Source organism: Thunnus maccoyii, chromosome 7, assembly GCF_910596095.1.
Source record: "Thunnus maccoyii chromosome 7, fThuMac1.1, whole genome shotgun sequence".
Lineage (NCBI taxonomy): Eukaryota > Metazoa > Chordata > Actinopteri > Scombriformes > Scombridae > Thunnus > Thunnus maccoyii.
In genome coordinates this window covers 34,605,780-34,620,779 of record NC_056539.1, presented here as the reverse complement: position 1 = coordinate 34,620,779, position 15,000 = coordinate 34,605,780, and the positions used below count along the sequence as shown (strand labels likewise).

Genomic DNA, 15,000 nt, shown 5'->3' with positions numbered 1-15,000 from the left:
GGTGAATGTGTGGTGACTGGATGAATGTGTAGTGACTGGATGAATGTGTAGTGACTGGGTGACTGTTGTGACTGAATGAATGTGTGGTGACTGGGTGAATGTGTGGTGACTGGGTGAATGTGTGGTGACTGGATGAATGTGTAGTGACTGGATGAATGTGTGGTGACTGGGTGAATGTGTGGTGACTGGGTGAATGTGTGGTGACTGGATGAATGTGTGGTGACTGGGTGACTGTTGTGACTGAATGAATGTGTGGTGACTGGGTGAATGTGTGGTGACTGGATGAATGTGTGGTGACTGGGTGAATGTGTGGTGACTGGATGAATGTGTGGTGACTGGGTGAATGTGTGGTGACTGGATGAATGTGTGGTGACTGGGTGAATGTGTGGTGACTGGATGAATGTGTTGTGACTGGGTGAATGTGTGGTGACTGGATGAATGTGTGGTGACTGGGTGAATGTGTGGTGACTGGGTGAATGTGTGGTGACTGGATGAATGTGTTGTGACTGGGTGAATGTGTGGTGACTGAGTGAATGTGTGGTGACTGGGTGAATGTGTGGTGACTGGATGAATGTGTGGTGACTGGATGAATGTGTAGTGACCGGATGAATGTGTAGTGACTGGGTGACTGTTGTGACTGAATGAATGTGTGGTGACTGGATGAATGTGTGGTGACTGGATGAATGTGTGGTGACTGGGTGAATCAGCTGAGCGGCAGCAGGGTGTTGCGTAACGCTGCGTGTCCTGCTGCATTCTGCAGATTCCTGCTCTGGGAAGGTTCCCTGCAGCAGCAGAAACTCACCTTCAGCTTCTTGTTGAGTTTGCAGCAGTATCGGTACAACATGGCCAAGTTCAGAGGACCGAAGTCTGCATAGAAACTGCAGGAGAACGAGAAGCGGCCCGTTAACGCAGAGCTCACACAGTCTCACTTTCATTTATTGATCCTTTTAACATCTGATCAACTTACTTTTCGTAGACGAACTCGTCGTCGGTGCAGAAGTAGTGCGTGTTGGCCGTGCTTTTGGGTTTGCTGCGTAACGTGGCGAAGTACAGACGTTCTGTTAGAGAGAAACAACAAGAGTTAAACCTGAACACACACCAGTACAACACTCACAGACCAGTACAACACTGACAGACCAGTACAACTCTCACACACCAGTACAACTCTCACACACCAGTACAACTCTCACAGACCAGTACAACACTCACAGACCAGTACAACTCTCACAGACCAGTACAACACTGACAGACCAGTACAACACTGACAGACCAGTACAACACTGACAGACCAGTACAACTCTCACAGACCAGTACAACTCTCACAGACCAGTACAACACTGACAGACCAGTACAACACTGACAGACCAGTACAACACTGACAGACCAGTACAACTCTCACAGACCAGTACAACTCTCACAGACCAGTACAACACTCACAGACCAGTACAACTCTCACAGACCAGTACAACACTGACAGACCAGTACAACTCTCACAGACCAGTACAACACTCACAGACCAGTACAACTCTCACAGACCAGTACAACACTGACAGACCAGTACAACACTGACAGACCAGTACAACTCTCACAGACCAGTACAACACTGACAGACCAGTACAACACTGACAGACCAGTACAACTCTCACAGACCAGTACAACACCGACAGACCAGTACAACACTGACAGACCAGTACAACACTGACAGACCAGTACAACTCTCACAGACCAGTACAACTCTCACAGACCAGTACAACTCTTAAACTGGTGAGGATTATATTGTGTTGTAGTCAGTTTGAGGTTTGAAGAAGTTTAAACAGAAGAATGTTTTTATTGATTATAAGTTGTGATGAGTTTAAATCCACCAGTTAGAAACCAGCGATGATGAAGAATCACGATAACAAACATCAAGTTAAATCATGTTTTTATTTTAATGTTTCATTTATGAACAATATAAACATCAACACAAACAAGGCTGCTGATAAACAACAACAACAGAAAACAACAATAAATCTTAAAAAGTCTGCAGCTGTTTGTAGATTCAATCAATCGATTACTTTCTGATTGATCGATCAGTCGTCGTCTCTCCATCCGACCAAAAGTCCAAAACTCAAAGATATTTAATTTACTATCACAGACAAACAGAACCGATCAATATTCACTGTTTACAAGACGGAGATGATTGATCATCTCATTGATTATCAAAACTAATTATTTCAGCTCTACTTGTGATCAATACATTTTCTATAGATTGATTAATCCATGAACATGAACAAACAGCTGTCGTTGTCGTGGATCAGCTGGTAAATCACAGATATTGATTGATATTGATTATCATCCATCTATCATATCAATTGATTATCACAAACTGGAGATTTGTGATCAATTCAAAGTTTCATCTGAATTTTAAAACACTGATCATCAAATATTTCTGTTTGTTTCTTTAAAAACAAACAAAAAAGAAAACAGACGGTTACCATGGCGATCCTCTTAAATGAACCTGATCACCTGATCAATAACTGATGTTGTTTATTTTGTGCATCAACTGATTTATTCACACGTTCATTTACATTTAATTTAACTTTTACTTGATTCAACTCTTTGTCTTTAATGAAATGTTTCTTTAAATCTCACAGGTGGTTACCATGGTGATCCTGTCAATGATTGATCAGTGATAAGCTGCTGATCAGAGGCTGCTGTGAACTTTATTAACAGTTTAATTTCCCTTTAATAACATATTAATTAATATAATACAGGTCACACCTTCACATTCTAATGAAGAGATTTTAATTTTACTGTTTACAGCTGCCTGACAGTAACCATGGCGATCCTCTTCAATCACCCAAACTATCCAATCAATAACTGATAACCTGCTGGCAAACTTTAATGAATATATTAACTTTACTTTATTAAAAGTAAATGAACCTGTTTATGAAACCTGTTTTTACATTTAATAGTCTTAAAATCTATTTTTAAAACTCTTTATTAAACATTTTTGACCTTTGAGTCAGTTTTTATTTTACTCTTTTTACCTTTAATAAACTATTTATTAAACTTTACATTTGATGAACTCTTTATACTTTTAAAAATGTCTTCGATAAAATGTTTTTAATAAACTCTGGTGAATCTTTTATAAACACTTTTCACTTGTTAAAACACATTAATTCACTTTTTAAACTTTAACTCTGATAAACTCTTTCATCCCTGAAGTATAAGTTCACATTTTCCAAGTGTGTCATTAAACCAACAGTCAGTTAAATGAACATTAAAGCTGTTTATCTGTCTGTAATCATTCCTCCTGTTCATACTGACCATTAGAAGATCCCTTCATAATGACCTTACAATGGAAGTGATGGAGGACAAAATCCACAGTCTGAAGCTAATATGAAGCTTCAGCGTCCAAATGAGTCAAATCAAGTAGATATCTTTCAACGTTACAGTCTTTTTAGTACCAAAGTCCCTCTTTTTGTTACTATACTTCCACCTGCAGCTCAACAGGGAAACACTGTCCGAGGAAACACAAAGAGGGAATTTGATGCTAAAAAGACTGTAAATGTGTCAGATATCCACTTGATATGACTAACTCAGACTGCTGAAGCTGAATAGAAGCTTCACACAGACTTTTAAATGACTGTGTGGACACACTGTGGATTTTATCCTCCATCACTTCCATTAAAGCACATTTGAAGGATCTTTTAATATCCAGTATGAACAGGAGGAATGATTACAGACACCTGACTGCTGGTTTAACACACTGGGAACACTGGGAACACTGGGGACCTGCTTTACACTAACTCTTTGATAAACTCCTTATTATTATTTTCACCTTTAATAAACTTTATATTAACTCTTTGTTTTCATCAACTCTGTGTCTTCTGTCATCTCTAGGTTTACTCTTGAATAAACTCTTTTAAGCTCTGTATTTTTATCTTTAATAAACTCTGTTAAACTCTTTATTTTTACCTTTGATAAAGTCTGCGGCTCCCAGCAGCTCCGGGTCCTCTGCCCCCCTGAACAGGGCGGACAGGATCGGGGAGTGCCGCACTCCCTCCACCGTCATGGCTCCGTCTAATCCCCGGACTCTGGCTCCGTCCAAACCGGTTCACACCTCCAGCAGTTTCGGAAACTTTTTAAACTGCTAGCGGCTCGGTTAGCCGTTAGCAGGTTAGCAGCAGAGCTAGCTGGCAGCCGAGCGAAAACTGTTGAAAAGTTAAAAAGTTCCTCCTCAGTTTCCCATCAGTCTCCGCGGCTGCTCTCCGCTCACGGCGGGTTCTTTTCTACCGTTTCCGCTGTTTACTTTCACGATTTTTAACTGGTAAATATTCCCGGGTTAGCATGTTAGCATATTAACACGGCGGCTCGGAGTGTCTGAAACTCTGATTGACCAAATCCTCCTTAAGACACGTTACCATGGCAACCGGAGCCGCGCCCATAGCAACCGCAGCCAATCAGCACACAGCAGACTGTGCTGCCTTCACGGCCCGCTGTAACCTATGTCCGTAACGCACACGCAATGAAGCGTTCACGTGTCGACGGAAGAGAAGAAACCCGCGACGGGACTGAACGAACATATCAGTCAGTCGCAGATGTTTTTCTGAAATAAAAGTCAATAGATGTGAACTAACTTCACCTGTTCTCAGGTCAGTTTGTGTTGTGAGTCTGAATGAAGCAAAATGCTGCACTAAAGAGAAAAATAAGATGATAAATTGACTGAACAGAGCAGCTGACTCTGAAACAAGTTGATATGAGTTGGTGACACAGGCTTCACAAATCCTTTAATTGTTCTGGAAAGCTTTATCCTTGACTTTAACTCATGAAGTCCCAAAGTGACAGCTACTGGTGCAGTCATGTGACAATATGTGAATTTTGTACCCATGACATCATTTCCAAAATGGTTGTATGCGTGGTTAGCATATGTGACGTAACTAGCTAATTTTAAAAAGCTTGTTTTTTGTTACTAAAGGTAAGATTCAACCCATTTAATAATTGAAATGCTTTAATAACGTGTCCTATATTACATTAACCTGAACACATTTCTTCAACAAATTGATATAAAACAAGTTAGGAAAATATTGTTGTGACATATATGCTAAATCAGGCTTTTAAACTTTAAAATAGTCACAGAAAATGCCACGTGACATCTTTGTAACAATAAGAAAAACGATAATGAGCTGCTCAATTAATTTAGCTGATTCAATTATTTTGAATATTTTCTGTTGTTTGATTCAAAACATATTTGAACAATGTTCAACAGTTTAAATGTAAACATCAAAAATAATGTCAAATTAATTAAATTATTAATGAAATGTATTATGAAAGTATTTTTGCATATCAGTACTGAAACTGCACTTCAGCTTTAGCTGAGACACTTTTCTTGGTAAATAAACAAACAAGCTCTTACTGCACTGGAGATCATCACTGACAGTGAGTTTGAGGGATGTGAAGGTAACTCGGATGAAGACCCTGAAGACCCTGATTATAGTCCCAGCAACAGAGACATGGAGAGTGATGAGTCAAGTGGGTCTGATGAATCAGACAGTAGTGAATCAAGTGATTTAGATGAAGTACTGCAACCAAACATGAACAACATGTACAACCGTCCAAGGAGAAAAACAATTTTCTTAGACAAAGAAACCTCTGAAAGCCACGAGTGCACACTCAAAGGACAGAGTGTCACACCTCCAGACAACCTTCATTCTCTCCTGGAGTATTTCAGAGAGTTCATAACAGAGTTAATGAAGGAACAAACAGTCACAGCAATGTTAACACCACTGTTAAAGATCTGGAAATATTGACTGGCCTCAACCTGCACATGGGTCTTGCCAAATGCCGGGACATCGTGCATACTGAGAAAATGACAGGAAGTGTCCCACGGTGGCAGACAACATGTCACACAACTGTTTTCAGACCCTGCTGCCATCGCTACATTTCACTGACAACACTGATTTGTCAAACAGGCAAGTAAGCAAGTAGAGGATAAGTGCTGGACGATCCGTCCATGGCTTGATATTTTTCACAAATAATGCCTGGATATCACCCAGAGGACACAATTCTGTTGATGAGCAAATGATGTTCTTCAGAAGGACACGGAGCCCAATAAGGCAGGATGTGAAGGGTAAGCTCCGTCCTTGGGGACTGAAACTTTGGGGCCATTGCTCTTCCTCTGAATCCTCTGTGACTTTGTGGTCTATGAAGATGGTTCTGGGAAAAAAAAAACCTTGCTTGGCATGGGAGGTGCCGTTGTGGTCAAGCTGTGTGAAACTCTCCCATCAGACCAAAACTACAAAGTATCTGCAGACAGTTTTTTTCCTTTTCAGCACTGCTGGTGCTCAAGCTTCTTCAGCGACAGGAACACTCCGGAGCAACGCTTGGCTGGTTGTCAGCTTGAAGATGAGAAAAGTCTTGCCAAGAGAGGCAGTGGATCTGTTGATGCCTGAACACGGTCATTGTCAAGTGGTACGACAACAAATCTGTTACTCTGATCTCATCCTACTGTGCAACTGAACCTCAACATAAAACTCGACACTGGAGCAAAATTAAACCTTTGTAGAGGTCGACAGGCCACAGATTGTGAAGGAGAACAACACATCCATGGGGGGACAGACCTCCTTGATGCAGGCGTCGCAAAGTACAAGTATCACATGTGGAACCTTGTTAATGTGAGGTCGATCTACCGCTGTGACTGTAGACTACTTGGTGTCCAAAAGCCACTGAAACAAAGGAAGGAGCTTCCCGGCTGTAGTTGCCACTAGTCTGATTCTTTTACATTCACAAAGAAGTTGCCCAACACTTAAGGCCACATCTCCACCACCCAAGAGAGTTCCTGTCGGAGTTCCAGATGATGTTCGCACCAACCAGACTGCACACTGGCCTGTGAAATGTGACAAGTGTGGACGCTGCAAATTCTGTGAAGTCAATGCAAACACACTCGATGTGATGTGAGTCTTTGCTTCACTGAGGAAAGAAATACTTTCATATGTTTTCATTTGGCCTCGACTAAAATACCAAAAATGCTTAACAGATGTAAGAACTGATAACAACGGTTCAAACATAAAAGTCCTGCATTTAAAATAAGTAAAAGTACAAACAGTTCATATTAGCAGCAAAATTTACTAAAGCAGTAAAAGTTACTGGTTTTGCAGAAAGGCGTCGCTGTGACAGATTTATGAAACAATCCGGGAGGAAAGAAGAAAAAACAGAGTCTGATTAATTTTTCAGAGTTTTCTCAAAACTTTGCTTTTTTGTGAAGTATTGGGAAGTTATTGATAACTATTATTTATAGTTATTTATTTGGTGGAACTGCTCAACAACTCAAACGTCTATAACATGACAAAGAGCCTCAACTACACACAGGAGACACAAGACAAACAGTTCAGGAACTGCTGGTTTCATCTATAACTCTTTCTTCTATTTATAAGTTTATTGCAAATTATTTGACCTGAAAAGTAACTAAAGCTGTCAAATAAATGTAGTTTAGTGAAAGTATAAAGTAGCATCACACGGAAATACTCAATTAAAGTACAAGTACCTCAGAAATGTACTTCAGTACTTGAGTAAATGTACTTAGTTACTGTCCAACGCTGCACCTGATTGGCTGCTTTAAGAGGACTCAGGTATCAGATCCCAGATTAGTCCTTCAATGTCTGTTTATATCAGAGTGATGACGTCACAGTCTCACCTGCGATCAGAGAGATCCACACACGGTTTGGAGCCGGTCCTGGTCCTGGTCCTGGTCCTGATCCCGGTCCCAGTCCTGGAGGGGGTGGTTGGAGGATCCGGGGGCCGTCCTGGTGCGTCCTCCAGGCCCCGGCGTCTGCCATGCTGCAGGGCGGCGAGCAGACTGCGAGGACAGGGCCGGGCAGAGCTGAGGCGGTGTCAGGTGACCCGGATCGGGTTACACCTGGTTCCAGAGGGGACAGAGGTGTGAGTTTACAGACTCCTCAGGTTTCAACACACACAGGTCTGAGCTGGACTTCCTGCTGTACACACTGTACATCAGCTCACCTGCTGCAGGTGAGTAAACGAGGTCAGAGGGACAGACGACGTCACGGAAACAAGATGGCGTCCCCATCCTGCAGGGACACACACACCTGGACACCCGGAGACCAAACCACAATACCCAGAATGCAACACACTCACATCAAAACTCAATTTATAACAAAACTTTAAACCGTTGAGGCCGTTTGCATCAGGAGAGGAAATGATCCTGATAGATGAACTCACCTTAAACCTCAGTTTAACACCTGGACGTACCTGCAGGGTTTATGACATCACCACTAGTTCAGAGCCAATGGTGATCCAGTATACAGCTGACACAAGTGTGATGTGGAGACTTGAAGCCTCCAGTGAACAAACACTGAGACTTCACAGTGAAGGAGGAAACATCTGGAGTCCAACAGGAAACTAATGAAATGAAAAATCTTTACAGATTCTAGATTTTTACATAAAGGAGGAAACGATGTTTTAAGATGTTTTTCGGGTATTTTATATTTTCTAAAACATGTCTGGAGGGATCTTTAAAGACCACCGTCACACTGAAACACCAGAACTGGAAAACACAATTTCTTCTTCTTGATCTTCAAACCAACAACGTTGAGTAGCAGCAGAAAGTATCTAAGTACATTTACTCAAGTACAGTTTAGAGGTTCTTGTACTTTACTTGAGTATTTCCATGTGATGCTACTTTCTACATTTCAGAGGGAAATATTGTACTTTCTACTCCACTACATTTATTTGACAGCTTTAGTTACTTTTCAGATGAAGATTTGACACAATGGATAATATAACAAGCTTTTAAAATACAACACATTGTTAAAGATGAAACCAGTGGTTTCCAACCTTTTTGGCTTTTGACGTCTTACAAAAAGCAGTGTGTAGTCGGGGTCACATTTCACATGTCTATGAGTTGTTAACAGCTCCACCAAATAGTGATTTTTCCCTCTAAACTTCTCACATGCTTTCATTTCAATAAATGTTCAAATGATCCAATATTTCAGCAAAAATCAAAGATTAGAGAAAAAGTCCAAAAACTGAAAACAGATTTGTGTATCAGAACTTTGTTTTTTCTTCTTTCCTCTCCCATTAATCATCTCACCACCCCTCAGATTTATCTGCTGACCCTTTGGAGGGGCCCGACCCCTAGGTTGGGAACCACTGGACTAAACTAGCTAACTGTATATAAAGTAGTGTAAACTAGCTCCACCTCCAGCAGCTACAACAGTAACATGCTGCTCTAACACTGATGCTTCACTATTAATAATCTAATGATGTCATATATAATAATATATCAGTCAGAGGGACCAAACCACTACTTTTACTGCAATACTTTAACTACATCAAGCTCATAATACTTATGTACTTTTACTGCAATACTTTAACTACATCAAGCTCATAATACTTATGTACTTTTACTGCAGTAAAGTATCTGAGTACTTCCACCTGTCAGTAGTGAGACAGATTAAAGATGTCCTGACTTTTAGTACAAAAACACTGCATCCTACATTTCCCATAATGCACCTGGATACTCTTTCATTAGGACCTCCCTGCAGGTAAACAGCCACATCTTCCTGCAGACTCTGTTAGTCATTGTAGTGTGATGACATCATCAGAAACACAAACACGTGTGTGAATGTTGGAAACAGTTTATTTATTTATTTATTACAGTTTTAAGGAAGAAACACCCTGAGAGACAGAAGCTAAGAGGGTCGGCCATGAGAGGGAGCAGCTACCGAGTGAGTGTGTGCGTGTGTGTTTATGTGTGTGTGTGTTGTGTTTATGTGTGTGTGTGTTGTGTTTATGTGTGTGTGTGTGTGTTGTGTTTATGTGTGTGTGTGTGTGTGTGTTTATGTGTGTGTTGTGTGTTTGTGTGTGTTGTGTTTGTGTGTGTGTGTGTGTTTATGTGTGTGTGTGTGTGTTTATGTGTGTGTGTGTGTGTTGTGTTTATGAATGTGTGTGTTTATGTGTGTGTGTGTGTGTGTGTGTTGTGTGTGTGTGTATTATGTGTGTGTGTGTGTGTGTGTGTGTGTGTATTGTGTTTATGTGTGTGTGTGTGTGTTTATGTGTGTGTGTGTGTTGTGTTTATGAATGTGTGTGTTTATGTGTGTGTGTTTATGTGTGTGTGTGTGTGTGTATTATGTGTGTGTGTGTGTATTGTGTATTGTGTTTATGTGTGTGTGTGTTTATGTGTGTGTGTGTGTTGTGTTTATGAATGTGTGTGTTTATGTGTGTGTGTTTATGTGTGTGTGTGTGTGTGTATTATGTGTGTGTGTGTGTATTGTGTATTGTGTTTATGTGTGTGTGTGTGTGTGTGTGTTTATGTGTGTATTATGTGTGTGTGTTGCTACAGGTTGGGGTTGGAGACTCCTGATCCTTGACACTCGATGATGTAAGTTTCGTTGCTGCTCAGCTCGTCTTCACACTTTGTTATTGTGAACTTTGCCTGAAAACGTGAAACAGGAAGTGTTAAAATTTATTGAGTAAATCAATAAAACACTGAAGTTATTTGTTCAGGTTCCATCTTCTCTGTTCTCTAAAGCTTTTTCTTCTTCTAACGTTTAAATAAAGGAAATGTTTTTGGGCTCTGCAGACATCAGCGGCTGCGTTCATGTGACTCATATCTGATCTGCGGCTGTTCGTCTGTGGTCACAACAGTCAGATCAGACTTCATGTGGTTGTTAACGCCTCACTTCTCACAGCCCGCTGACAGTAAACATGTCTGCCGACCTCAACAACAAATAATCCTGCTCATGCACGCTGCACAGCGGCGGCGTCCATGTTCATCAGCTGACATTATTGTTGTTATTGTTGTAGGTGAGCAGCAGCGTCACAGTGGAGCCGAATACATGAATATATGAATACATGAATATATGAATATATGAATACATGAATATATGAATATATGAATATATGAATACATGAACTGAGCTTTCAGGCCTGTGATGTGAACTGATCTGCATTTCTCACATTTCTGACTTAATGTGAACAAAATGATCAAACACTGAATCAATAATCAGGTTAATCAATGAAAACAATCAGTTCAGTTGCAGCTCTGCTGACACGCGAAGCTGAGAGCAGGAAAGAGTTAAATGTGAGATAGTGATCAGATGTGACAGATGAAAGGTGTTGTCTGACCTGAGTCAGCTGCTCCGCCATGTGGATGGCCGTCTGTGTGTGCAGCGTCACGGGGCCGGTTCGGATCCGAGACGTTCCCTTCGCCAGCGCCATGAAGATGATGAGCTGAGGAGGAAGAGCGGGTCAGAGGTCAGAGTGACATCACAGAGCTGATACAGCGTCATCGAGCTCCATCTTTAAACCTGCAGTAACTCACGTTTAGTTTAGTAGTGAACATTAAGGTGACATGTTGAACTCGTCAACAAACAGCTGATTATTTACAGAGCGACATCATCGTTCATGTGGAGTCGTGTTTCTCTTTTAGCTGTTTTCACTCTCTACCAGCTCCGGAGGGAAACATCTGCCTCTTTCACTATGTTCACCAGCTAGTCTACAGATAACTGTGAGCAGGTAGTGAACAGTGGCAACGCTATGAGACACTGAGAGTGAACCAGAACAGTAAAGTTGCAGCCGGACAGATAAACAATGAGCTGAAACTCACTATAAAGCTCCGTAAAGCCGAGAGGAGCTGCAGAGTCACTGATTCATCACTACGAGTCAATAACACATTCACACTCACTGGTTAGATCAGACTGTGGAGTCAGAGGAATCAATGTTCTGGAGGGTTTAAACAGACGTCTGTGCAGCTGCAGACAAGCTCAGTTATTACTGTTTGGATTACGAAGTTTAAACCATGAAGGTTCATGACATCATGACAGAAATAAAGACTGTTTGACACTAATGAGCGTGTGCAGTAAGCAGGAGACCAGCTGCAGGTCAGCTGCAGCGTCTCACCTGATCCTGCAGGAACTCGTCCACACAGCCGTTGTGTCGGATGTTTCTCAGCAACATCTCAGCAGCTTCAATACCGACTTTATCTGCATACACACCTGCAACACACACACACACACACACACAGAGTCAGTGTTCCTGTTTTATGAGTCTGACTGTAGAAATAATATAATAAAACATTCTGAGACTTAAAGTAAAAAACAAAAAGCTCAACTATACATTCACATGTTCGTCTCTTCTTGTTGTTCTGAGTTTCCACATGAGAGATTTTGGATGATGTAAACAGTGTAATGTTGCCATGGAGACGGAGACTCACTTTAAGATGATCACAATCAAATCTCCTGTTTCTGATTTCTCGTATAAAAGTTTTAACTTTGATCCTTTTAGTCTGAAAATCAAACAGTCGATCGTTTCATTGGTCGGATAAACGTGCTGCTCGTTAAAACAACAGAGTGATTCTTCTTCTACAACAATATAGTGATCAGATGATGAAAGGTGATTATTATAATTCTACTGGGTAACATATAAATACATGTAAATGGAAAGAAGTTTGACTGTAAACTGTGTTTAGTTTAAGAGACTCAAGTTAAACAAAAAAGAAACTGATGTCAACATTGTTATTGATTTGATATCTTATATATTGTGATATATTGTCATATATGTTTGTTAATAAAGAAGTTTGGGTTTTATATATGTGAATCTGCACTTCCTGTTTGACTGTAACCATGGAAACTGTTGATACTGGATAAAACTCATGGATGTATTATAAGAGCTGGATACTAAAAACATAAACATATACACGCAGTGATGTTTCCCCCCCGCTGGCTCCGCCCACCAGTTCCCGCTCAGCCCGTAGACTTTACACTGTGATGACATCACAGATTTTTGAATCGCTTCTCTCGGCACGAGGAAAGTTTTACAAATATAAAACCTCGAACTATAACTGACGTCGTCACAGACGTCTCTTTATAGCTGCAGGGCTGAGCGGCGGCGGCGTATCAGCTCTTATTAAACATCCATGAGAAATCCGTCTAAACACAACGATGACGATGATGATGATGATGATGATGTGACGTCTCTGTGTTGTAACTCAGAGCTCTGCTGCCCCCTGCTGCTTCCTCACGTCCTCACCTTTCTTCCCCAGAGCCGAACCAGCAAACAGACATCCTGTAGACGACTCGGCGATGATTCTGAAACACAGAGGACACCAGTCTCATGATGCGTTCAATGACAGGGTCTCATGATGCGTTCAATGACAGGGTCTCATGATGCGTTCAATGACAGGGTCTCATGATGCGTTCAATGACAGAGTCTCATGATGCGTTCAATGACAGGGCCTCAGGATGCGTTCAATGACAGAGTCTCATGATGCGTTCAATGACAGGGTCTCATGATGCGTTCAATGACAGGGTCTCATGATGCGTTCAATGACAGGGTCTCATGATGCGTTCAATGACAGAGTCTCATGATGCGTTCAATGACAGGGCCTCAGGATGCGTTCAATGACAGGGTCTCATGATGCATTCAATGACAGGGTCTCATGATGCGTTCAATGACAGGGTCTCATGATGCGTTCAATGACAGAGTCTCATGATGCGTTCAATGACAGGGCCTCAGGATGCGTTCAATGACAGGGTCTCATGATGCGTTCAATGACAGAGTCTCATGATGCGTTCAATGACAGGGTCTCATGATGCGTTCAATGACAGAGTCTCATGATGCGTTCAATGACAGGGCCTCAGGATGCGTTCAATGACAGGGTCTCATGATGCGTTCAATGACAGAGTCTCATGATGCGTTCAATGACAGGGTCTCATGATGCGTTCAATGACAGTGTCTCATGATACGTTCAATGACAGGGTCTCATGATGCGTTCAATGACAGGGTCTCATGATGCGTTCAATGACAGGGTCTCATGACGCATTCAATGACAGGGTCTCATGATGCGTTCAATGACAGTGTCTCATGATACGTTCAATGACAGAGTCTCATGATGCGTTCAATGACAAAGTCTCATGACGCATTCAATGACAGTCTCTCATGATGCTTTCAATGACAGACGACGTCACAGATGTTCAGGTTGGTTCCTGTGGTTCTAATGTGGACATGAGTCTGTCCTCTGTCTCCCGTATGTTAAATATCAATATATTTAATTAATATGTTAAATATCTCTTCATGCAGCTGCAGATGTTTCCTCGATTACAAACTGCTTCTCATTTTCTCTGGCGGTGCCTTCAAGGACACAGGACCCAAAACTCTGCGTCCACCATGTTGTTTTCTCGCTGTCAGTATATTTGGAAGAAAAGTAGTTTGATGTGATGTTGGACTCAGATGTGGTGCTACAGAGCGGAGGAGGAAGTGACATCACAGCCGCAGACAGAACAGACTGGGAGGTTGTTGGACGGTCCATCGATGTGTTCTGACAGCTCTCAGTAAGTTAACGATGATCCACACGTGCGTGACTCCAGCACGCCGTGAGTTTGATGATCCTCATACAGCGATACTAACGGCGTCTCTGCTGGGAAACGTATCCGTGGTTTAGTTTACGTGTGACTTATACTCACATGATGCCGTTGCCGTTGCCGCAGGCCTGGTCCTTCTCCTGGTGCGACTGGATGTTGATGTAGAGTTCTTTGATTTCCTTCCTGATGGTTCGAACCGCCGCCGTCGACATGTCTTTAGCCAACTGAACACAAACACACAAACACTCAACACCAGTCGACTACAACGTGTCAGCAGCTTGATTCTGTATCTGAGACAACGCGACTTCCTGTCTGACGACGCTGATGATGTCAGCGTCAACGTTACCTTATAAGGCAGAACGCCGGCTACGAACGCTCGGCCGTAGATCTTAGTGATGTTTCCTCTTTCTGTCATGACGACGGGCTGCAGCTCTTTGACCGGATTCACCGTCACCAACACCTCACCTCCACCTTTAGGGTAGTAACCCCTGGCAACACACACACACACACACAGAGTCAGAAACACACACACACAGTCAGAAACACACACACACACACACACAGTCAGAAACACACACACACAGTCAGAAAAACACGCGCACACACACACACACACACACACACACACACACACACACAC

General features: G+C 41.9%; 3 protein-coding genes across 5 annotated transcripts in view; all 3 read right to left on the bottom strand.

Annotated features, from left to right (window-relative positions):
- Positions 1 to 4,408, bottom strand: part of cdc14ab (cell division cycle 14Ab) — a 36,614-nt gene extending 32,206 nt beyond the window's left edge. For 2 of the 3 annotated variants that reach the window (XM_042415640.1, XM_042415639.1), the window contains exons 1-3: positions 3,961 to 4,407; positions 968 to 1,058; positions 803 to 878 (exon numbers count right to left, since the gene is read on the bottom strand). In XM_042415640.1, the coding sequence (XP_042271574.1) occupies positions 803 to 878; positions 968 to 1,058; positions 3,961 to 4,057 (264 nt within the window). In that variant the 5' untranslated portion in view covers positions 4,058 to 4,407. Of the gene's footprint in view, positions 1 to 802; positions 879 to 967; positions 1,059 to 3,960 lie in introns of all 3 variants that reach the window. The other variant, XM_042415638.1, reaches the window with a different exon arrangement.
- A 1,918-nt stretch (positions 4,409 to 6,326) lies between these two features.
- On the bottom strand, positions 6,327 to 8,068 carry LOC121899892 (pro-neuregulin-2, membrane-bound isoform-like). Its single transcript, XM_042415658.1, has 3 exons — positions 8,002 to 8,068; positions 7,676 to 7,897; positions 6,327 to 6,430 (listed from the first exon to the last, which is right to left on the bottom strand). Exons 1-3 carry the CDS (start codon positions 8,066 to 8,068, stop codon positions 6,327 to 6,329), a joined length of 393 nt encoding a protein of 130 aa, XP_042271592.1.
- A 2,196-nt stretch (positions 8,069 to 10,264) lies between these two features.
- The window catches only part of rtca (RNA 3'-terminal phosphate cyclase), a 9,417-nt gene continuing 4,681 nt past the window's right edge, over positions 10,265 to 15,000 (bottom strand). Inside the window, exons 6-11 of the mRNA XM_042415641.1 lie at positions 14,707 to 14,848; positions 14,463 to 14,584; positions 13,030 to 13,088; positions 11,902 to 11,996; positions 11,128 to 11,232; positions 10,265 to 10,435 (exon numbers count right to left, since the gene is read on the bottom strand). Of these exons, the coding sequence (XP_042271575.1) occupies positions 10,337 to 10,435; positions 11,128 to 11,232; positions 11,902 to 11,996; positions 13,030 to 13,088; positions 14,463 to 14,584; positions 14,707 to 14,848 (622 nt within the window). The 3' untranslated portion in view covers positions 10,265 to 10,336. The remainder of the gene's footprint in view (positions 10,436 to 11,127; positions 11,233 to 11,901; positions 11,997 to 13,029; positions 13,089 to 14,462; positions 14,585 to 14,706; positions 14,849 to 15,000) is intronic.